Below are 25,164 nucleotides of genomic sequence, written 5' to 3'. Positions count from 1 at the left end.
CTGACCTCGAACTCACAGAGATCCACCTGCCTCTGCCTCCCAAATGCTGGGATTAAAGGCATGAGCCACCACCGTCCAGCGTCTTGTTTTTTCTTGAATTCCTTCCATTAGGTCTTTTCTAACAACAGCAGCTGAGAGTTCTTTATCCTTTCTGTCAATTCTTGCCTCAGCAACCTCCTCCCTTCTTTCTCCCAAGTTCCAGATGCTTCTATCAGAGAGAAGTAAGGAAGCCCAGAAGGTTTGATTTGAGCCCTTTGCTCAGGAATACCCTTGGATCTCTGTGTTTGCCTCGGTGAGAGGTGGGGAGAAAGACCCTCACTTTATTAGCTAAAAGGAAAGAAAGGAGAGCAAAATACAGAGAATCAGGTTGATATTTAAAGACTGAAACTTGTCCCAAATGTAAACTTTTAACGCCAATTTTGACAATTCTTAAAATGCGCCTTCTTCAGTGCCTGTTTCAATGCTCCTAAACACGCTCTGCTATATCTCAGGTAACATCATTGACCAAGGCTTTTCTTTCTGATGCAGGGTCTCACTGTGTAGCCCTGGTTGGCTTGGAACTTGCTGTATAGACCAGGTTGGACTCCAACTCAGAGATCCTCCTGCCTCTGCCTCCGCGAACTGGAATTAAAGGCGTGCACCACCACGCCCTCTCCACGCCTTTTCCTCATCATCACACTCACGCTGTCTTAGTGGCATCTTTCACCACCTGTTTCTCTCTTCCCTTCTTCCCTTCCCTTCTTCCCCTCCCTTCCCTCATCCTAACCAGGGCTCAACAAACTCATTAAGTTACTTTTCAGCCTGTGTTCTAATTCTCTTTTCATCCATGTACAGTACAGCTTCTGTCTGCTCTTCTTTACATGACCAATCTTTGCTTTAGTAAAACTAGTGAATTAAAAAAATCCATGTATTTTGATTTCATTGTTCACTCTTCCAATGAGCCACGAGCTACCATGTCCTGTTCTTGGGTTTCTACACATCACTGTTTGTAACTCTGCTTGGTAGCACATAAATAACATATATGATATTTTTGCTTCATGTGTTGCTTTTACTTTACAATATCTGATTATTTGATATTTTGTGTGTGAGTGTGTACAATGTGTGTGGGGCAGTAGGTGGGTGAGTGCTTTTACTCACTGTGCAGTCTGATGATAACTGGAAGGCTCTGTAACCACCACAGCAGGAAGCCTATATTTCCTTTCCTTCCTGAAGACGACATAATCATGTTATTGCATTTTTGCAAGTCTTTACAATTGAGCCCTCAATGCTCGGAAATAGATGGCTTGGAATCAAGGATGTTTTGAAAAACTGCTCACCGAAGCAATGGCAGTAAAGTACAATCCATGCTTCTTATTCTTTGCTTATCCCTTTTGATCTTTCTCCTGAGTCAAAGGTAACGAGACTTGGACTCAGTGTTGCTGGGATGCAGACCTTTCTCCCAAAATTTAATCCACACATTTTCTGTTTTCACTTTGTGTTTGTGTTTTGTTTACTATTGTAATTTGTATGCCCAATAGTCAAGAAATAACCTTTCTATTAGTAATAGCCTAGGTCATTAACGGTAACATATTTTACTTGGCATTGGCTGTGAAAAGAACAGTGTTATCATTTGGGCTCTTTGCTTTTATTTTCCTTAATTCTTGGCTTCCAGATTTCTTCTGGCTATTTTATTAGGTGATTCTCAATGCATGGAGTCAATCCTATAATCGTTACAAACGCTGGAAGAACATATCTCATTTATTCCAATCCTCACTCTAGTATTGGATTATTAGAATAATTTTGAATCCCAGCTTTTTTGTTTCTCTTTATTTGTTCCCAAGAGAAAGTTTTAAAAGTTTCTTTGTCTTAAACATTTAGCTGCAAATTGCTTTGTAAATGGTAATCATTATTGGTTTGAAATGATTCTGTTTACTTTTTTGGAAAGGGACTTTGGCCGGGCAGTGGTGGCGCACGTGTTTAATCCCAGCACTTGGGAGGCAGAGGCAGGCGGATCTCTGTGAGTTCGAGACCAGCCTGGTCTACAAGAGCTAGTTCCAGGACAGGCTCCAAAGCTACAGAGAAACCCTGTCTCGAAAAACAAACAAACAAAAAAAAAAGGGGGGGGAAAGGGACTTTGTAAAATAGCTGGTCCTGAACTGAGATACTGACATAATAGCTTGAATTCCCAAAGGAAATCAGAAGGTTCAGAGATGGCTTTAATGCTTTGGAGAAACCTGAGTGTTCTCCCATTACCAGGGCTATTGCTAAACTACCTAAGCTGTTAGAAGGTCACACCCAATTTGCTACCATCCAAAATCTGATAAACTACAGCCTGAAACTCATAGCAATTCTCCTGCTTCAGCCTCCTAAGTGCTGGGGCCTTGTGTGCAAACCATCATCCTCAGCTTTGATAAAGTTTATATGTGATACTGGGAGTTGAACCCCAAGGCTTCCCATAGAGTAGATAAACTTGTTGGTCAGTTCTGTTGAAAAGGAGTTGATACACGTACACTTTAAAGCAAAGTCTTGGATTCTAATAACCTTACATCTTTTTCAGCTTGGTCAAAGAGTTGGGATGATAGTGAACATCGATTTCTGTTGCTTTCCTGGAAATTTTGATTTAACAGCAGGAACTATTGAAAAGTACAAGAAGCAGACAGAAATGATGACATCACAGCACTTGGGTAGCTGAGGCAAGAAGATGATGAGTTCTAGGTTAGCCTGAGCTACACAGTGGTCTTGTTTTAAGTGTAAGATGCGGTTTCCTTCACATTTTGTCACACTTGAGTCTACTTAGAGAATCAGCTGGTATTTTAACTGAAGGTCTGGTCCAACAGCATCTCTTCTTCCTTTTTCATTCCTTCTCCTTTCTTCTTCTCCCCTCTCCTTCCCTTCCCTTCTTTCTCTCTCTCCCTCTCATCCACCTCCTCCTTCTCTGAGACAGGGTCTCATTCTGTACTCTAATGGTGGCCTGGAACTCACAGCAATTTTCCTGCCTCTGCCTCCCAAGTACTATGGCCATGGGTGCAAACCACACACTCAGCTTTGATAAAGTTTATATGTGATACTGGGAATTGAACACCAGGGCCTCCCATAGAGTAGATAAGTACTCTACCACTGAACTATACACCAAGTCCCCAGAGTACCTTTACATACACACACACCCCATCTCTGAGAGTGTATCTGTAGAATTCTCAGCAGTTCTGTTTCATTAGGAAGACACTTCCGTTAAAAGTCAGTTCATCTCTCCTCTTCAGATAGTGACTTCCCACCTCGAGTCACTGCAACCTGCAGGTGTACAATGAATAATGGTGTTCTTAAAGTCTGGCTCCTGTGGGCCTTTCCAGCCACTCGGAGGGTGTGGAAACCATGCAAATAAATGTAAATGCAGACTTCCGGGAAGGTGATGAAACGGCACGAGAACCAAAGTTTTGAAAACTACAGCACTAAAAGTTGGCTGAAAACTCAGTAACTGTGTGTCCAGAAAAGGAGAGAGGGTAGTGAGTTGCCCAGGACCACAGTGTGTAAGGACGGCTGCAGCTCCTGGGAAAGGGTCACTTCCAATGGGGTGTGTGGGGATAGAGGAGACCGGTGATGGTGTGGCACCTAAAGGAGGTGTCGCCCTGCCTTACTTTACTCTAGAATTCAAAAAAACAAACCAAAACCAAAACCATGAACTAGCCTTCAGGTGCTCAGGCGCGGCTTCGCAGCTCAGGCGGAGGCACGTGCAGTGGGCGGAGCGCCTCTGGGGGCGGGGCTCCGGAGCCCTCCCCAGGAGGGCGGGCCGTGCGCGTCCAAGCGGCCGCCGCCACGTCACCGAGCCGCTCCTCCTCCCGTCAGTGCAGTCGCACGCGCGGAAGTAAACACCCGCACGTCATCAGGGCGCGCCCTCGCCTTTCCCCTCCCATCTCCTCAGCTCGGTGGACGTGATCGCCTCTTCTCCGGACCGGGTCTATGTCCCGGTTTCCCGCCGTCGCGGGCAGGGCGCCAAGGCGGCAGGAGGAGGGTGAACTGCCAAGAGAGCTCCAGGAAGAGCGGCCGTCAGCTGTTCGCATCGCTGACAGAGGTGCGGTCCGCGGGACGGCGTGGCAGCCGGCGGGAGTTATTTGAGGGGTGAAAAGTACATTTCTGGGTGGCAGAGGAGAGGGGGAGGAGGCTCAGACGTTCTCTTGGTCTTTCAAGTCTGAAGGCGAACTTTGCGTCCAGTGAGCACTTTGGCTTAGAGGGGGGCGGTCCCAAACCCAAGTTAGGTGAAAACCTCGCCTGGGGGTAAGAAAGTGGACCCGAACGCCCAAAATGCGTTCTGCTCTTCAACAGCCTCATAAAGCCTTTGTTCTCTACCCGTTCATCCCCCTCCCCTTCGCCGGGCCGCCAGCCTGCCTTTGGGTACGGTATGAAGGGAGCCCGTTTCCAGGAGCCAGTTTCCATGGTTACCCACCACTTGGCCTTCTGGGATATCAGTCACTTTGAACAGGGACCTAACTTGAACCGTGAATCAGAAGCAAATACAGGTGGCTTCTTATTCTTCTGAGAGTTGTTCCGCTGGGTTCAGGTTTTTGCTCTGTTGTCTAATAAAACTTGGAGTTTTGTGCTTCTGTGGAGGTATGCATGCATGCATGTTCCTAGTGTTAGACTGACTTTGTCAAGTACTTTGAGTTACACATCAACAATGTTCAAGTTGTTTGACTTTTACCAAAAAGTTACTCTAAGTTTAGAAACTTTGACGTGTGATTTGTCCATAAGTGACGTCACTGGAAAGTCGTGAATTGAGCCTTCCAGTTGTGTGATTTCTTTGCTTTTCTTCATTCGGTTCTGAGACGTTGTCAGAGACAGCTTCACAGGTCTTTTAATTGCACTGTTTTTGTGTTGTTACAGAAGAGAAAGGATGCACATCGCAGGAGGGAGGAACAACTCCAACTTTTCCTATTCAAAAACAAAGAAAAAAGCTCATTCAAGCTGTGAGGGACAATTCGTTCCTCATTGTTACTGGAAATACAGGAAGTGGTAAAACAACTCAACTCCCAAAATACCTTTATGAAGCAGGTAATCTTCTTGGATACACCTGGAAGCACGAGAGAAACAAAACAAAACTTTAGGGTCTAGTAAAACTGCTGTAGTGTGTAAAAGCCCATTTTGCCCACTTTCCCATTTCCCCATCCTCGCTCTGTCTCCTTTGCTTTATTTCAGGCTCAGGGATTGCTGGTGAGGTTTTTTTCCATTTTTATTTGCTGTAGTAGTAATAGAAGAAGGCTGGGTGTGATAGTACATATTTCGATCCCAGCACTTGTTAGAGGCAAGGGCATCTCTGAACTTTGAGGTTAACATAGTTTATATAGTGAGTTCCAGGCCAGCTATGGTTATATGGTGAGGAAGAAAAAAATATAGCAGATAGATGCTAATTTCCCCTTAGAATAAGGCTGTCTTGTTACCCAGAGAGAACTGAAGCAATTGTGAAGGGAGAAGGTAGGTGTTCTCTGTTGCTGGCATTTTTATTATTCTTCCTCCGGAGCTTTATTAGGTAAATATTCTCAGATTCTATCAGCATCAAGCTAACAAATGACCGAGAAAGTGTCTGTTTCACTAGTATGACAACATTCTCTGTCTTAAGGTTGGAAAAGAGCAAAATCATTTTGGATATGATTCACATTAAAATAAAAACTAATTTGGAGGGGGCTGGAGAGATGGCTCAGCAGATGAGAGTTCTGGCTGCTTTTCTAGGGTCCAGACTTCTGTTCCCAGCACCCACTTTATCTCTATCTCTGGGGAATCTGATGCCTTCTTCTGGACTCCTGGGCACCTGAAGGTGTACATTCAAGTACAGAGATATACACACTTTACTTGAAAACATATATTTTAAAACTTAACTAATTATTTTTTCATTTTCTTTTTTTGGTTTTTCGAGACAGGGTTTTTCTGTAGCTTTGGAGCCTTTCCTGGAACTAGCTCTTGTAGACAAGGTCGGCCTAGAACTCACAGACGTACTCCTGCCTCTGCCTCCCAAGTGCTGGGATTGAAGGAATGCACCATCCACCGCCCAACTTTTAATTAATTTTATTTTGTGAATGGCCTCCATCTACTTTCTTCATGTTGGCCTCCATCACGTCTGCCCTTATATTAACCTAATCTGATGCATCAAACCTAATTTGACATCTGCTAAGGCATACCATTATTTTCATGTTATTAAGAAAAAAGTGGGGGCTGGAGAGATGGCTCAGAGTTTAAGAGCATTGCCTGCTCGTCCAAAGGTCCTGAGTTCAATTCCCAGCAACCACATGGTGGCTCACAACCATCCGTAATGGGGTCTGGTGCCCTCTTCTGGCCTGCAGGCATACACACAGACAGAATATTGTATACATAATAAATAAATATTTAAAAAAAAAAAAGAAAAAAGTGCTACCTAATATATATTGCATCTCCATTTTCATGGTTAAAATATTTTCAGAAACGGGCCAGGCGGTGGTGGCGCACGCCTTTAATCCCAGCACTCGGAGGCAGAGACAGACGGATCTCTGTGAGTTCGAGACCAGCCTGGTCTACAAGAGCTTGTTCCAGGACAGGAACCGAAACCCTGTCGAAAATTCAAAAAAAAAAAAAAATCTTCAGAAACTTATGGAAATGTGGTTTATTTAAGTCCAGTTTTACTTCTGTGTCAAGAAAAAGTTTAGGAAGTGTGTGGAGGTTTTTAGATTTCAGTTTTACACTTCTAAAGCCAGGTGCAGTCTTTATGCCTATAGTACCACCTACTTGGGAGGTGGAGCCAAGACAATCAGTAGAGCTTAGGAATTTGAGGGAAGTATGACAGCATAATGAGATCTGGTCAAAAAGTAAAACAAACAACCCAAACCTACAGAATCTTGGCATATTTATGAATGATTTAAAAAATTGAAAAGTGGGGGCTGGAGAGATGGCTCAGCACTTAAGAGCACTGGTTGTTCTTCCAGTGGTCCTGAGTTCAATTCCCAGCAACTACATGGTGTTTCACAACCATCTATAATGAGATCTTCTTCCCTCTTCTGACGTGCAGGCACACATGCAGATAGAACACTGTATACAAAATAAATAAATCTTTAAAAATTGGAAAATGAAAACCTCACACCTAATTAACACTTGTACATTTAGAATGGCTATGCATGTGTATTTTTTAAAATTAACTTCCTTTTATATCAGTATATGTGTGTATAGACAGATGTGTGACACAATGTGCATATGGAGGTCAGAGCGTAACTGTAGGGAGTTAGACCCCTCCTGCCTCTGTGGGATCTGGGATGGAACTCAGGTCATCAGGCATGCTTAGCTGCTGAACCATCTTTCTGGTCTCTGAGTGTGCATTTCTATTTTAAATCAATAGATTTATTTGTAGTGTATTTGCAAATATGCTACAGTATGTTGCAATTTAGAGGATTTTCCTTTGGAAACATTCATTCTATTTGTATTGATTGACCAGCAACAATTTAAATTTTAGTTCAGTAGGAAGAAACCATTGCTAACTAACTTTGTGTGTTTGTTTCTGGTTTTGATAGGATTTTCACAACATGGCATGATTGGCGTGACTCAGCCACGAAAAGTTGCTGCCATATCAGTTGCTCAGAGGGTTGCTGAAGAAATGAAATGCCCTTTAGGCTCTAAAGTAGGGTACCAAGTTCGTTTTGATGATTGCAGCTCCAAGGTACAATAGTTTTACTGGTATACATTTTAAAGTACTATAAACGTACACCCCTAACTCTTAGTTTGTCTTTCTGTGATCTCGTGTACGCACTTGTGTGTGGTGGTCAATGGGTAACTTTAAGTGTTGCACCTCAAGTGCCATGTGTGTATTTGTGTTGTTTGTTTTTCACTCACGGTCTCCCCAAGTAGGCTAGCTCTTTCATGAAAGCTAGCTTCTTCAAATAAATAAAAAATAGGCAAACCTTAAGAGTAGGGATGGGGTAGGGTGATGTATGGCGTGGGGAGATAACTCAGTTGCTGCCTTGAAGCATGAGGACCTGAGTTCAGTCCTCAGAATTCACAAAAGTAAGGTATTTTTGTTTTGTTATGTTTTTTGACTTTTTATGCATGTAAGTATTTTGCCTGTCTGTGTGGTATATGTGCACCATGTACATGCCTGGTGCCTGAGGAGTCCAGAAGAGGGCACCAGGTACCCGCAACTAGAATTACAGATGGGATGGGTCTACCTTACAGGTGCTGGCAACTGAATCCCGCTTCTCTGAGAAAAAGCAGCAAGTGTTCTTAACTCCTAAGGCATCTCTCTGGCCCCTAGAATTAATTTTTGTTGCATATGGTTAAAGCTTTATTCTCTTATGTACCCAGTACCCTCTTTTCTCCTTCCTCAGCTAATTTATCCATTATCAAATGAAGGTAATGTTTATTTTTCTTAAGATATATTTTTTTAAATCATAAGTTATTTGCATTTAAAAATTATACCTTAAAAATCTATTTTATGTGTATAGTTGTTTTTGTCAGCATGTATGTTCGTGTGCTACATGCATGCCTGATACCTGAGAAGGGCAGAAGAAGGCATTGGATTCCCTGGAATTGAAATTAATAGATGATTGTGAGTTGCCATGTAAGTGCAGGGAACCAAACTAGGCTCCTCTGCAAGAACAGCACTGTTAACCAGTAGACCATCTCTTCAAACCTAGTGTTGGTGGCTTTCATATTTAAACTATTTTCTTGTAGTACTAAAGTGTACATAAGATGAACTTTGCCATTTTAACCATCTTAAGTGTATAATTCAGTAGCATCAGGTACATTCACAGTTTACAATGTTGTTTAACTATCACTGCTATTTTCAGAACTTTTTTATAATCTCAAACAGAAACTGCTTTCAGCCCCTGTGGCTCTCACCTCTATAAACATGCCTAGTCAAAGTATCTAAGTGACATAACACAGTATTTACTTTGTACCTCTTATCACACTTAGCTGTTTTCAGAGTCTATTCATTATCTTAGTTTATTTTTTATTACTATGATAAAATGTTAACCAAAACTGACTTGGGGAGGAAAGAGTTCACTTGGCTTACAGGTTACAGACCATCATTTAGGGAAACCAAGGCAGGAATCTAGATGCAGCAATAGACATAGAGGCCATGGAGTGCTGTTGACTGACTTGTTTTCAATGGCTTGCTCAGTTTGCTTTATCATAGAACCTTCTATAACCACATGTCCCAGGATGGCACTGATCTTTGGAGACAGTTTCTCAGTTGAGGTTCCCTCCTCTCAGGTGACTGACTATAGTTTATGTCAAGTTGACAAAGAATAGCCAGCTTATTCAAAACTGGGTCTTGATGTTCTTTAATCAATGGAAAACTTGGCAACTTAATTAACCAAGTCAGCAAAGTTTTTTTTTAGTTTGTTTGCCATGCTGGGGATAGAACTTAGGGCCTTGTGCATGCTAGAGAATGCATGCACTGCCACTAACGTATCCCCCGTATCTTATCTGTAAGAATTTATCTTGCCACATTCCACAGACATCTTTGTGTCTCCTTATTGGTGACTTGCTTTATCTCAGGACACTCCTTAGTTCCTGTTTATTTTGGTGGTGTCTTTTATAGTTAACCATCCTTGTTAAACAGTTTTATGTTTCTTTTAACGTGGTGGTTTGATCTGTGCATTTGGGGATGGGGAATTAGTTGAATCTTAGTGAAGTTTTGTGATGCTACAAGTTGCTGTACTCTGCTTTCAAACATTAGGAAACAGCAATCAAATACATGACTGATGGGTGTTTACTCAAACATATTTTGGGAGATCCAAATCTTAACAAATTCAGTGTCATTATTTTGGATGAAGCTCATGAAAGAACTTTAACTACAGTGAGTATTTCAATATTTTTTTATATATAATAAGTTTGCAGGGCAGTGGTGGTTCACACCTTTAATCCCAGCACTTGGACAGGAGGCAGAAGCAGGCAAATCTCTGTGAGTTCAAGACCAGCCTGGTGTACAGAGCGAGTTCTAGGATAGGCTGCAAAGCTACACAGAGGAACCCTGTCTCAAAAAAATGAAAAAAACAAAAACAAAAAATAGGTCGTTTGTTTGGGGTAACTTTTTACTGTATCAAGAATTGCCTCCTCTTATGTTTTATTCTATTGATAGAAATTCTTTGGTTATAATAGCAATCTATTTTAAATAGGTTGTGATTGGGCATGATGGTCGATGACTTTAATCCTAGCACTCAGGAGACAGAGGTAAGCAGATTTCTTAAGAGTTTGAGGCCAGCCTAGTCTACAGAGGAGTTCCAGACCACCCCATTCTACAGAGTGAGACCTTTTTCAACGAACAAAAATAAAATAAAATAGGTTAGCTGGGCTAGGGATGTAGCTCAGTTGGTAGAGTGCCGGCCTAGTATGTACAAAGCCCTGGGTTGATCTTCAACACTGCATAAAAATCCCAGCACTCTTGAAGTGGAAGTAGGAGGATTCGAAATGCAGGGTCATCCCAGACTATATATCTAGTTCTACACCAGCCCTGGGCTACTTGAAACTCTGTCTCAAAACATAAATATTTCTTATACTCGGGAGACAGAGGCAGGCAGGTTCCTGTTTTACTTAGTAAGTTTTAAGCCAACCAGAGCTTCACAGTGAGACCCGGTTTCAAAAATAAATAAATAGAAATGAACAAATAAGTAAAATAATAAAATGCTAGTATTTGTGGCTTACTAGATTTTTCTTTCAGGATATCTTATTTGGTTTACTGAAGAAGCTGTTTCAGGATAAGTCTCCTAACAGGAAAGAACATTTAAAGGTGGTGGTGATGTCAGCAACTATGGAGCTAGCGAAACTCTCTGCATTCTTTGGAAACTGCCCCATATTTGATATACCTGGAAGACTCTATCCAGTCAGAGAGAAATTCTGTAATTTGATTGGCCCACGAGACAGAGAAAATACTGCATATATTCAAGCGGTATTACTTAGCAATCTTTTTGTGTCTTTTGTGTCTGTGATTTTACTTGGGCAATTTTTACAAATTTCATTTATTATCGGGTGTGTATGATGTCTTGCAGGGGGCATGCATATGGTGGTCAGATGACAACTCTGAGGTTGTTGTCTCCATCTACCTTTGTGTGGGTTGTAGAGATTAAACTAAGGTCATCAAGCTTGCGTGGCAAGCACCTTGCTTACTGAGCCATCGTGCCTTCATGAATGCTAGGACTTTGGGGAGCCCATATTTTGTTTTTTGTTTTGTTTTGTTTTGTGGATCAAGAAGATATGGTAGTGAATGAGTATTTTATACCAACATATGATTATTGTATTTTTGCTTTTTTTCTTTAGATTGTGAAAGTGACCATGGATATTCATTTGAATGAAATGGCTGGAGACATTTTAGTTTTTCTGACTGGTGAGCATTCTCTACTAGGTTTAATAATATCTATAGTTTTTAAGCCAGGTATAGTGGTGCATGGTACTAACCTCAGGACTCTGGAGACAGAGGCAGAATGATTGCTGCAACTTCAAAGATAGATCAGGCTACATACAAGACTAGCTTTGAGCTATATGATAAGCCCCCATTCAAAAACAAAGAGGGACAACAACAAACAAAACCCCCTCAATTCTTCAATAAATAAGTAAGTAAATGAAATGATTTTGTGGATTTTGAGACAAGGTCTTTCTTTCTTTTTTTTTTTTTTTTTTTTTTTTATGCCATGAGAGGAGACCAAGACGGTAAGCGCAGAGCCCGCAGGGGTCTGCACCAGGTCCTCTGTGTCTATGTTGTGGCCGTTAGCTTTGTGTTTTTTTTTTTTTTTTAAAGATTTATTTATTATGTATACAACATTCTGCCTCCATGTATGCTGACACACCAGAAGAGGGCGCCAGATCTCATTACAGATGGTTGTGACCCATCATGTGGTTGCTGGGAAGCAAACTCACGACCTGTGGAAGAGCAGCCAGTCCTCTTAACCACTGAGCCATCTCTCCAGCCCGACAAGGTCTTTCTTGATATGTTGCCCAGACCACTCTGGAAGAGCAGGCACACATCACTGCACCTAGTTAATGTCTTTCTTTTGGAAGCAGGAAATATGACACTGGAGTGGACAGACTGCCCCTTCTCCTAGGATATTTGGACTTCTTTCTCAGCTGTTGCCTTACCTGTTTATGATTCTCAGCTAGATAATAGGTAGACAAAACGCTAGGCTCACTAATACAACATATGAAGTACACCACTCTTTCATAGAGAGAAATTAGCTCTGGAAAGTGGTTTTTTTGGGGGGGGGGAGTCGGGGGGGAGGGAAGTTTACTATAGACAGAGCTCTAATCCTGGTTCTGAATAATTAATTCTTTTATTCAGACATCTCAACTGTCATTCCTTGAAATGGTGAGATAACACAGTGTAGATATGATATAGATTCCATGTATTATAGACAAGCTTGTAGCAGATTTGGGGTGTCAAAAATAGAGAAGTTACTAAGAGTAATTTAACTTTTTAACTGCTGCATCCTAACAGAAATAAGTTATTTCATTGCTAATGGCTTACTCTGCCTGTACTAATGTCTGAAGTGAGACTTCTAAAACTGTATCTTCACTGTTTGAAAGTTAAGTTCAAGTTTTTGCAATGTACCTGAATTCAGTAATTTCCTGGACTAGTTTCTCCTGTGTGTATTTCAGTCTTCCTGAAACTCTGTATTAACAGCCTGAGGGCTTGAAGTTGATTAACACTTTTGCTTCTTTAGAAATCAGAAACATACTTCTGCTTAAATTTTGTTGTTGAGGTTGGACATACCTTACATGAAAAAAAAAGTGATATAGCATAACCTTAAGCTAATTTTAAACTGGACTTTAAAAAGATCTTTAAAATTTGCAGTTCAGGCCATGTGGTGGTGGTACATTCCTCTAATCCCAGCACTCTGGAGGCAGAGGCAGGCGGATCTCTGTGAGTTCGAGACCAGCCTGGTCTACAAGAGCTAGTTCCAGGACAGGCTCCAAAAAAATTACAGTTCAATTCCTGAAGTTCTTCCTTCTCATCCAGGTCAGTTTGAAATAGAGAAGAGTTGTGAACTGCTTTTTCAGATGGCTGAGTCTGTCGATTACGATTATGATGTTCAAGACACCACGCTAGATGGCTTATTGATACTGCCGTGTTATGGGTCTATGACAACAGGTAATTCCTTACTAGGAAAGAAAATATGACAGGCTTTTAAAGACTTTTTAAAACTATTTAGTTTTTTTATTTATGTATTTCTGTGTGTGTCCATGTATGAGTACATGCTTGTGGGAGCCGGCTGGGCCAGAAGAGAGCATTGCATACCTAGCTATATTTACAGGCAGGAGTGTGTTGCTTGATAGGGGTTCTGGGCGCCAGACTCTGGTCCCCTGAAAGAGTAGCAAGAGCTCTTGACCACTGAACTCTCTCTCCATCCCCCTTTTAAAATGTTTTTCATTAATTACTGTATATATATAAAACATATATAGATCTTTAATATTTGGGTCAAAAAATTTCACAAACTGATCTTGGTTTTGTAACTTCCAGGTCTTAACCCAAATCATGAAGTAAAATGTTAAGAGAACCATCATCCCTTGAGAGAACCGGTTTTGTTTAAAGTCCTCTCACGGTAGCTTTCAAGAACCTTGAATCTCCTCAGTATTTTAAGAGTGAATTTTGTGGTCTCCCAACAGAACCAAGTTCCTTTTGGGCATTCTTTCAAATGAGGACTATAGTCTCTCAATACTTAGTCTGCCATGGCTGCAAAATTGGTAGAGATCTTAGGTGTCCTGGTATGTCTTACAGTAAACAGAGTGGATTTTTATTCTCTATTAAGTAGCCATGTATTGGCCACTTTTCAAGAATGGTCATGTATTTGGTGTGTGTGTATGTTCAAAGAGGATATGCAAACTTTTATTTGGCTATAATAAATATTGTTGAATGAGACCTAGAATTTTTTATGTGACACTTCTTTTATTATTGGAGTTAACTTATAAAACTTAAAAGGGGTGCTGTGGCTGAAGAAAGATGGTCCAGCAGTTAAGAGCACTGACTGCTTTTCCAGAGGACCCTGGTTAAGTACCTGGCACCTTATGGTGGCTCACAACCATATGTAGCTTCAGTTCTAGAGGACTGAAGCCTGCTTCTGGCCTCCTTGTGCACCACACACATGAGGTACACAAACATATATGTAGGCAAAACATCCATACACATAAAAAAATAGAAACAATTTTTTAAAATCCCTCCTCCAGCAAATCTTGCTGCTACAGAATTCAGTTATTATATATTTTTGAATGAAATACATCAACCATCCAAACAGATTTGACCTAAAGTACATCTATATGGTTTAAAGAATGTTTAAATTAAGAACTCTAACTTCAACAATACCTGATTCGCTTCAGCAAGTATTTCTGTTTTATTCTACTTACATTTTTTTATGTCGATGGTATCATGTTTTATGATTGCTTTGCTCTGCAACTGACATTTTATTCTTGCCTCATTCCCAGAGAGAGGTCTCTCCCTGAATTTGAAGTGCAACCTTTTGGGTAGGCTGGCTGGCAAGCTCTGGAGGTCCACTTATCTCCACCTCTCAGTGCTGTGATTACAAGCACATGTGACCATGCCTGGCTTCTTAATGTGGGTTCTGAGGATTTGAACTCAGGTCCGCATGCTTTTGCAGCAAGAGTTCTTATTTTAATAGCCACATTTATCTATTTCCCCTTTTGGGTTTGCTTATGAAATCCTTGGCATATCAAGGTCGTCAAAGTATCCCATGAGAAACAATTTTTTTAAAAAACAGCTAGAAATTACATTAGTAGTTAACCATAGAACAGGTGTTATTTTGGAAATATTTTGTGATAGTAGACTCTTGATCATAGATTAAACAGTGATCTCCGAGCCGGGCGGTGGTGGCGCATGCCTTTAATCCCAGCACTTGGGAGGCAGAGGCAGGCGGATCTCTGTGAGTTCGAGACCAGCCTGGTCTACAAGAGCTAGTTCCAGGACAGGCTCCAAAACCACAGAGAAACCCTGTCTCGAAAAATCAAAAAAAAAAAAAAAGAAAAAAGAAAAAAAAGAAAAAAAAAAACAGTGATCTCCGTTTTACATCATAAAGGCAATTATTTTTCTTTTCATTTTTTGAGGGGAGGGGAGTTTGAAACAAGGTTTCTCTGTGTAGCCCTGGCTATCCTGGAGCTTGCTCTATAGACCAGATTTGTCTGGAAACTCCCAACTCAAGCCAAAGCCAAGTCTCAAAGACAGATAACAAAATTAATTCAACTTCTGTAGACCAACTTAGATGTTACAAGATTCTGTCTGATTGTGGACCATTCGGTGTATGGACCATTCGGTGTAATATACAAACTCAACAACTTGTTTTTGGTTTGGTTTTGTTTGTTTTGTTTATTTGAGACAAGGTTTCTCTGTCTCAAACTCCATTTGTAAACCAGGCTGGCCTTGAATTTATAGATCTGCCCACTTGTGCCTCCTGCGTGCTGCCATTAGAGTGTGCAGCACCACCCAGTCTAAAGGCAGTCGTCCTCCCACCCCCCCGACAGCATCTCTCTGTTCAACAGCTCTGGCTGTACTAGAACTCACTCTGGAGACCAGACTGGTCTGGAACTCACAGAGATCCACCTACCTCTGCCTTTTGAACGCTGGGATTAAAGGTATGCTCCACCTTGCTTAAGAGCAATTATTAAGGTTCTCATTGTTTTCTGGACTTTGATAATTAACTTTGTAACTAAAAACTTTAGAAACCATGGTAAAAAGCCCAGTATGGTAATGTATATCTCACCTCTGTGACTGCTCTTTTTCTGGGACTGTTGCTAGCTCTTCTTCCCAGCTTTGTTTCCCTCACTGAAATGAGACTGCTTCTTAAGGTTTCAGTTTTAACTTGCCGTTTTCTTAACCGTTTCTGTTTGGGAGACATGTCAGACTTATTTTGCACTTTCGTGACTAACTCTTGAGAGCCTTTTCTACTTCTCTCTTGCTCCTGAGCTATAAGCCTCTTGGGTTTCTAAGTCAGCTTTCTGGCTTGTGCATTTATCGACCTAGATCTTCCAATCCAAGTAAATGGCAACTTATAGAAGTGATCTTTCTTTTTTTAATAGTAGCACTTTTAAAAAATATATATTTAATTTTTATGTGCATTGGGGTTTTGCCATTGGTTTCAGGTTCCCTAAAACTGGAGTTATAGACAGGTGTGAGCTGCCATGTGGGTGCTGAGAATTGAACCTAGGTTCTTTGGAGGAGCAACCAATGCTCCTAACTGCTGAGCCATTTCTCCAGCCCCTGTTCTTTTAGCTGATCATTTCTTTCTTTTTTAACCATTGCTACAGTTGTATGTGTGTGTGTTTTGAGTTGTCCCTGTGGTCGACTAATTCATTTTCCCTGATTTAATTTGCCATCGAGTTCAGTGGTAAATATACCCTTTGAAAGTATACTTCTGGTTTCACTATGACTACAAGCTGTGTTCAGCATTATTTCTGAGTCTATGCAATTTTTTCTATCTATCTATCTACATGATGAAGTTGTATGAGTAAACTCTCATTGGAGGTTTTAGTTTGTTTTTTCTTTTGAGTACTATCATGTGTAAGTTCTTATGATCCATTATGAACATAATTATAGTAGCTTGTAATAGTACAAAGAGGCGTTCAGGTGGAATTGCTGCAGTACTGATTAATGTGCTAACTCAGCTATCCCTGCTTCATTTATCATTCTTTTTTTTTTTTTGGTTTTTCGAGACAGGGTTTCTCTGTGGTTTTGGAGCCTGTCCTGGAACTAGCTCTTGTAGACCAGGCTGGTCTCGAACTCACAGAGATCCGCCTGCCTCTGCCTCCCGAGTGCTGGGATTAAAGGCGTGCGCCACCACTGCCTGGCCTTCATTTATCATTCTTATTTTGCTTTTATTTTGTTGGTGTTTTGCCTGTATGTATGTGTGAGGGTGTTGGATCCTGGAGTTACAGACAGTGGTGAGCTGCCATGCGGGTGCTGGGAAATGAACTCAGGTTCTCTGGAAGAGCAGCCAGTGCTCTTAACTGCTGAGCTATCTCTCCAGTTTCTAAAAATAACTTTTTGAGATATAATTTACATATGATAAATAAATAAGACATGTAATATTATTTTAAAGCTATGATTCATTGAATTTTGGCAGTTTGTCTACTTACATAATCACAAGCATGATAAGCACCCCCGATGTACTCTTTGTCTTCAGATTCAGTGCTTCAGTTCAAGGAAATTCTCTTGAATTTTGTCTTTGAATGCAGTTTCTGCCCCTTTTGTTGGCGTCTCTATTTCTTTAGCATAAGTCATTCTCATGTTGCATAGTCTCTGTCCTTCAAATGTTTGTAGTTTCTAGTCTGATATGTTTTTAGATGTATTTTTGTAATTATTTAAGATTTTCTCATGTCAGGAGGTTGATTTTCATGTGTTGTTAATAATGCTCAAGGCATTTCTTTGATGCATCAGATGACTTCTCAGGGTGGGCAGAGTTTGAACTTGGAAATATTGCATTCCACAGTCGTCCTACTCTTTGCTTCTTGATTGGCAGTTGTTGAGGTTTCACTACATTGAATTGTATTCCTTTTATCCACATAGACTCTATGCCTAAACAAGTATATTTCTGCTTTGGGCTCTTTTGGTAAGAGCATTTAGACAGGGAATTCCATGATGAGAATTCTGTTTTCATTATTTCCATATTTTAAGAAAATCTATTTGTAAAGATTTATATTTAATTGTATGTAGGTAGGTGGGTCTGTGCATGTGATCAGGTACCTTTGGAGGCAGGAGGTCTTCAGATCCTCTTGAACTGCAGTTAAAGGTTGTTGTGAGCCAACAGATGCGGTGCTGGGATTCAAACTTGGGTCCATAGGACGAGCAGTAAGTTCCTTTAAGCTCTGAGACATCTTTCCAGTCTGGATTTAAAAATCTTAAATGTGAAACATTAAGAAATAGTTTTTGTTATTTTAGCTTATATTCTAGTTTATTTAAGATGTGGTAAGCTAGATGTAGTGGAACACACCTTTAATTCCAACACTCGGGGCAGAGGCAAGCAAATCTCTAAATTGGAGGTGAGCCCGGTTTATGAAGAGGGTGCCAGGATAGCAAGATAGCCAGGGCTACATAGTAAAGAAAAAGAAAGAAGAGGTGATAAAAATACAACTTCTAATGAAAAAAAATGATTTCTTTTAAAGATTGGTGTTGACAAGAGCATGTCTTAAACTAGTATTTTTTTTTCTCTGTGTATATTTTAGATCAACAGAGGAGAATATTTTTGCCACCTCCACCTGGAATTAGAAAGTGTGTCATATCCACCAATATTTCTGCAACATCTTTGACAATAGATGGGATCAGGTACAACTTTTTAAAAAACTTATTTGTGTATATGTGTGCTTGTGGAGGTCAGGACAATTTGAGGGAACTGGTTTTTGCCTTCTACCATTTAGGTATTGGAGATTGCATTCAGGTGGCCAGACTTACATACAAGTGCCTTTTCCCACTGAACTGTCTTGCTGGCCCAGGTTTAAAACTTTTGAAAATTCTCTAAAAGTAAAGGAAACCATTTAGTTAACATAAATCATTACAGAGTTTGCAAACCTGTGTTTTTTTACTAATTCCTTTCTCACCTATTTCTTAGTGTTTTATTTTCTTACTTTTTTCTTTTATTTTGTCTTTGTTTGTTTTCTCTGTAGCTTTGGAGCCTGTCCTGGAACTAGCTCTGTAGAATAGGCTGGCCATGAACTCACAGAGATTCGCCTACCTCTGCCTTCTGAGTGCTAGAATTAAAGGTTACTACCACTCGACTTTTTCTTTTTTTAAATTTTATTTGTATGTACATATACACAGGTCTGAAGGCAGTGGGTGTCCTCCTTTCTCATTCTCCACTGTATTCCTTTTGAGGCAGGGTTTTTCACTGAACCTAGAGGTTCTGTTTTTCATCTAGGCTGGCAGGTAGCAAGCCCCATCAATTCTGTCTTTCCCTGCTCTGTTAGGGTTACAGGCATGCCAGGACCATGCCTGGCTTGCTACATGGGTGCTAGGATTAGAATGCCCATGATTGTATAGCCACTGCTCTTAAGTGCTGCTAAGCCATCTCTTTAACCTCTTTTTTTTTTTTTTTTTGGTTTTTTGAGACAGGGTTTCTCTGTGGCTTTGGAGCCTGTCCTAGAACTAGCTCTTATAGACCAGGCTGGTCTCGAACTCCCAGAGATCCACCTGCCTCTGCCTCCCGAGTGCTGGGATTAAAGGCGTGCGCCACCACCGCCCGGCTCTTTAACTTCTTTTTAATGTTCTTAACTTATTCTCACCTTTCTTGTTTTTGTTTTTGTTTTTCTTTAAAGAATATCACTGTGTAAACCTGACTGCCCTGGAACTCACTATGTAGATCAGGCTGATTTCAAACTCCAGAAATCTTCCTGCCTTTGCCTCCCAGGTGCTGTGATTAAAGGTATGTGCCACCACACCTAGCTCGCCTTCCATATTTTATAATTACTGATTGCTTTGAGTGAGAAATGGAGAGGAAATACACTCTGAATTGTGTAATCTTTTTAATTAATTATTTGTTAAATTGAAGCCTTTTCTTCCTAAATACAAGATTATTTATAGTGCTTCATAGGTTTTAGCCAGCTGCTTTTTTAGCTGCCATTATCAAACCTTACATGGTTTGATACACCTTTTTGTCCCCAGCCCAATTTGGTAGTTTTATCTGGAGGGAGTGTTTCTTTCACTTCCTTGTGAAGTTGAATTATGTTGCAAGTTCCTATTGCTTTTGGATGTACTCAATAATGCAGTCAGATTTTGAGTAAAATTAGTAGAGAATCACCTGGAAAGTTCAATTCCATAGTCATAGCTAATGTGAAATTCTTCAGGCTTCTAAGCTATATCCCTTTCTGATACTTTATCTATTTTATATCTTTCACTCAGTCATACTGCCTGCCACACAACGACTAGGTCACAGTCTCTAAGACTCAATTATATTTCTTCTGGGTGAATGAGTAAAGAGAAATTACATTTCTTCTACTTAAAAAAACAAATAATGATTATGGGCTGGATAGTTAGCTCAGCAATTAAGCATGCTGTTCTTCCAGAGCACGCAGGCTCAGTTCCTAACTCCCACATGGCAACTCACAACCGCCTGTGACTCCAGTTCCATGGGATACAGTTCCCCTTTCTGGACTCTGCAGGCCTCGGGCACATATGTGGTATACAGACATTCCTGCAGGTAAAACATGTACATACACACGCACACACACACACAGAGAGAGAGAGAGAGAGAGAGAGAGAGAGAGAGAGAGAGAGAGAGAGAGAGAGAGAGAGGCATGAACATGTGTGCATGCAGAAAGAGACAGAGATTTAAAAGAGCACTTGTTGTACTTGCAGGGGACCTGGTTTTGGTTCCCAGCATCCATGGCTACTCAAAACTGTTCGGACCTCCAGTTCCAGAGGTTCTGATGCCATCTTCTGGCTTCATATTGTGTACATATATACAAAGAGGCAAAACATATAACACTCAGGAGGCAGAGGCAGACAGATCTCTGTGAGTTCGAAGCCAGCCTAGTCTACAGATTGAGTTCTAGGACAGCCAAGGCTACATAGAGAAACCCAGTCTAAAAAAAAAAAAAAAAAATTTAAAAAGTAAATAAAAATAAAAATAATGATTTCTTATCCAGGTATGTTCGATTGTAGTGTATCTGTAATTCCAGCACTCAGAAAACAGAGGCTGGGAGATCTTGAGTTTGAGGCCATCTTAAGGTACAAGTAGTGACTACAGGGTCAGCTTTGGCCATACAGTAAAACCTTGTATCAAAAATAAAATACAAATAGATACTTAAAATTTAAAATAAAAAATAGCGATTTCTCTAAAGGGTTAGAGCAGTAGAGTACATTGACTTCTGTAATTGTAGATTTCCCGTTGTTTAGTAAAATGATAGACTTGGTGCTGTTCCTAACCTTTTACCCAACTTGTTATACAGTGCCTTAAAACGGGATGCTAAAGAATTAGATTTTGAATCTGTTACAACAGTTCAGAGGTCAGTGTGAATCCTGTTTTAATAAATTTAAAAATGGGAAAAAAATTAAATTTCATACATTTACACTTTTGTTTAAGTACTACCTCTATCTAGTTCCCAAATATTGTTCACTCAAAATAAAACCCCATGTCTATTAAGCAGGTACTTTACCCACTGAGCCATCTTGCTGGCTCTGAATCTGTTAGGGTTTTTTAAAAATGATTTTTTTTTTATGTGTATGGGTTTCTTGCCTGTATTTATGTCTGTACATCAGATGCATGCAGTGTCTGTGGAGGCCAGAATGCTGTAGGATCCTCTTGGACTAGAGTTACAGGTGGTTATGAGCCACCGTGTGAGTTTATCTATAAGAGAAACTACTGAGCTATCTCTCTAGTCTCCAGTCTGTAAGGTTTTAATAAACAATTTGGTGAATTTTTACCTTCTTGATTTTTGTTATTACTTCTGGTATGAATAGTCATCTACAAATGTTTGTATATTTTTTTTGGTATCTGTACTTAGGAATGGAATTGCTAGATCACATGGTAATTCTATTTTAGCTTTTTGAAGAATTGCCAAAATGTTTCCCTCATTGGCTTTACCACCATTAGTTTGCCAAGACTTTACTTTGTCATCAACTATGTATGATGATGGTTCCATTTCTTGACTTTCAACTTTTTTGTTTTCTTTCTTTTTTTAACATTCATTTATATTATTTAACACACTCTGTATTTGTGTGTGTGTGTGTGTGTGTGTGTGTGTGTGCACGCTTGTGTGTGTTGGTTCTTGCCTCGTACCATCCTGGTTCCAAAGATTGAACTCAGGTCATCAGGATTGTTGGCATGTGCCTTTACTATCTCCAAATCATCTCATCAAGTTGAATCCCGATTTTTATATTTAACATAAATAGTGCAGTAAATGCGGTAGAAAAGGAGACCCTGAAGTGGTTAAAATGGACAAGTTTTGGGGCTGGAGAGATAGCCTAGTGGTGAAGAGCACTGGCTACACTTCCAGAGGGCTTAGGTGTGATTCCCAGCACCTATTTGGTGGCTCCCAACTGTCTGTAACTCCATTTCTAGGAGATCTACTGGTGGCCCTCTTCTTGCCTTTGTGGGCAACAGACATGCATGTGGTGCACAGTAATTCACATGGGAAAACACCTATACACATAAATTAAAGTAAAAATTAATGCATCTCCCCTTATTTCTAGATATTTAACTTGCTTTCATTCTCTTAGATATGTAGTGGATGGAGGCTTTGTGAAGCAGTTGAATCACAACCCCAGATTAGGGTTGGACATCCTGGAAGTGGTTCCTATTTCAAAGTAAGTCTCTTTATCAAGCTTTTAAATTCAAAGAACAATTAGCTGATTAAAGTATTTCTACTTGTTTGAATATCGGAAGTAAATTACTTGGCAAACCCACAAAACATTTGGGGACTATTTTTGTTTTCTTTTGTAGAAGTGAAGCATTACAGCGAAGTGGCCGAGCTGGCAGGACTGCTTCAGGAAAATGCTTTCGGATTTATAGTAAAGATTTTTGGAACCAGTGTATGCCTGATCATGTGATCCCAGAGATTAAGAGAACTAGTTTGACATCTGTAGTTCTGACATTAAAGTGCCTTGCCATCCATGATGTCATAAGGTATGTGGGCGACCTTGAAAGCCATGTGGCTAGAGTGGAAGAAGCCTGGTTATGTCTCAGAAATCAGTTTTACTTTTTGACTGAATAATGTGTTCCTGAGAATTGAGACTAATCTATTTCCAGGGTTTGTTCTCTTGTTGGTTGCTATTAAACTAAACCAAAAATAATTAATTTACCTAAAACAGAACTCCATATTTTAGCCATTTTAAAGTGTGCAGTTCAAATTGTTGTTAGTAGATTCACATGGTACATGATCATTACCACTGTCAGATATCGGAACATTTTCATCAGCCTCAAATTGTTATAATTTAAGATTGAGGAATCTAGAAGTAAACAGTGTTAAACTAATACTTGCTTTCAAGTTTTTTTGATTTTTTGTTTTGTTTTGGTTTTTTGCTTTTTGTTTTTCTTTTTTTAAATATTTATTTATTTATTATGTATACAATATTCTGTCTGTATGCCTGAAGGCCAGAAGAGGGCACCAGACCTCTTTACAGATGGTTGTGAGCCACCATGTGGTTGCTGGGAATTGAACTCAGGACCTTTGGAAGAGCAGGCAGTGCTCTTAACCACTGAGCCATCTCTCCAGCTCCCTGCTTTTTGTTTTTCGAGACAGGGTTTCTCTGTAGCTTTGGAGCCTGTCCTGGAACTAGCTCTGTGGACCAGGCTGGCCTCAAACTCACAGGGATTTACCTGCCTCTGCCTTCCGAGTGCTGGGATTAAAGGCATGTGCCACCACCACCCGGCCTAATTTAGATGTTTTCAAATAAGACTATAATTTTTTTTTTCCTTGAGACAGGGTCTCATTATTCATCCCTGTCTGGGCTGGGACTTACTATATAGATCAGGCTGACCTTGAACTCAGTGATCTACCTGATTGCGACTTCTAACTATTGATATTATAGGTGTGCACTGCCATATCTGGCTCAAAACAAGAGATTTTCTAATTAAGAATATAGAGGAGAAGCCGGGCGGTGGTGGCGCACGCCTTTAATCCCAGCACTCAGGAGGCAGAGGCAGGCGGATCTCTGTGAGTTCGAGACCAGCCTGGTCTACAAGAGCTAGTTCCAGGACAGGCTCCAAAACCACAGAGAAACCCTGTCTCGAAAAACCAAAAAAAAAAAAAATATATATATATATATTTAAAAAAAGAATGTAGAGGAGAATATGTAAATTTTAACTTTATTAATAAATTATGCCAATGAGAAATAAATAACAAGCCATTGAAAGAACTAAACGACCAAATAGGAAACTTTCATGTAAATCTAGATTTAAAAACAGTGTCTTGAAATATCTCATTTAGGAAGAGAAGACTCTGAAAGCAACTGCCCAGTAAGCTTGGTGTTAATTCCTAGCATACCCTCAAAGAACTACAGAGTACCACATTAGAAAAATAGGAATGACTAGGCATTGGTCCATTTTAAATGACTTAATACTGTCTACATTGCTACCACTCTTTTGCTTTTTTTCTTTAGATTTTTATTTTATGTATATCGATGTTTTTCTTGCATACAAATCTGTGCACCACTTGCATGCTTTGTATCCACAGATGTCAGGAAATGTTAGAGCCTGTGTGTAGTAAGGAGGCTGCTTGTTTGTCCTGGCCACTTAGCCCTGACATAATCACACAGAAACTATGTTAATTAAAGCACTGCTTGACCCATTAGCTCTAACTTCTTATTGGCTAACTCTTATATCTTAATTTAACCCATTTCTATTAAGCTGTGTATTGCCACGTGGCTGTGGTTTAACTAAAGTTTCATCTGGCTCTGGCAGGGCTACATGGCGTCTCTCTCACTCCTCCTCCTTTGTCCCAATATTCCAGTTAGCTTTTCCTGCCTAGCTCTGCTCTCCTATAGCTCTGCTATAGGACCAAAGCAGTTCCTTTATTAATTAACCAATCATATTCACAGCATACAGAGGAGAATCCCACATCCACCTCCCCTTTTCTGTAAATAAAAAGGAAGGTTTTTTAATCCCAGCACTTGGGAGGCAGAGGCAGGCGGATCTCTGTGAGTTCGAGGCCAGCCTGGTCTACAAAGGGAGTTCCAGGACAGGCTCCAAAGCTACAGAGAAACCCTGTCTCGAAAAACCAAAAAAAAAAAAATAAATAAAAAAAAAGGAAGGTTTTAAGTTTAACATAGTAAAATTACATATAACAAAATAGGAATCAAGTAAGAATTATAGTTATAATATTTATATCTACTTTATCTTTTATCATAACTAAGGAAAACTCTATTATTACTATCTACTCTTCAACTCCATCAAAGGCTCCAGAAGGATATAATATTACCTAAGTAAACAGGAAGTGCATTGTAAGCAACTTCCAAAACTCTAGAATTGACAGAGACATTTTGCTGCCCGGACAGTCACCCAAAGTTCTTCTGTACCATTGGGGCATCCATCTTCAGCCTACAGGCCCATAGCAGCTGGCAGACTTTTCCATGAAGCAGGATATTTATGGAACTGGAGTTACAGGTGATTGTGAGCCACCATGTTGATTCTGGGAACCAAACATGGGCCTCTGCTCTTAAGAGCAACACATGCTCTTAATGTCTGAGCCATCTTTCCAGATCCCATTGATGTTTTTTGAGACAGGATATCATGTCTTTCAGGCTGGCTTTAA

General features: G+C 40.2%; 1 protein-coding gene across 2 annotated transcripts in view; it reads left to right on the top strand.

Annotated features, from left to right (window-relative positions):
* Positions 1-3,877: 3,877 nt before the first annotated feature.
* The window catches only part of Dhx40 (DEAH-box helicase 40), a 41,365-nt gene continuing 20,078 nt past the window's right edge, over positions 3,878-25,164 (top strand). For both annotated transcript variants that reach the window (XM_057775982.1, XM_057775981.1), the window contains exons 1-10: positions 3,878-4,045; positions 4,855-5,022; positions 7,500-7,645; positions 9,668-9,787; positions 10,649-10,876; positions 11,245-11,311; positions 12,938-13,069; positions 18,145-18,244; positions 22,133-22,219; positions 22,356-22,538. In XM_057775982.1, coding sequence (XP_057631965.1) covers positions 3,934-4,045; positions 4,855-5,022; positions 7,500-7,645; positions 9,668-9,787; positions 10,649-10,876; positions 11,245-11,311; positions 12,938-13,069; positions 18,145-18,244; positions 22,133-22,219; positions 22,356-22,538 — 1,343 coding nt within the window. In that variant the 5' untranslated portion in view covers positions 3,878-3,933. The remainder of the gene's footprint in view (positions 4,046-4,854; positions 5,023-7,499; positions 7,646-9,667; positions 9,788-10,648; positions 10,877-11,244; positions 11,312-12,937; positions 13,070-18,144; positions 18,245-22,132; positions 22,220-22,355; positions 22,539-25,164) is intronic.

This window comes from Chionomys nivalis, chromosome 7 (genome assembly GCF_950005125.1).
Source record: "Chionomys nivalis chromosome 7, mChiNiv1.1, whole genome shotgun sequence".
NCBI classification, from domain to species: Eukaryota; Metazoa; Chordata; class Mammalia; order Rodentia; family Cricetidae; genus Chionomys; species Chionomys nivalis.
Note: the sequence above shows the minus strand (reverse complement) of the source record. Positions and strands in the feature narration are given on the sequence as shown.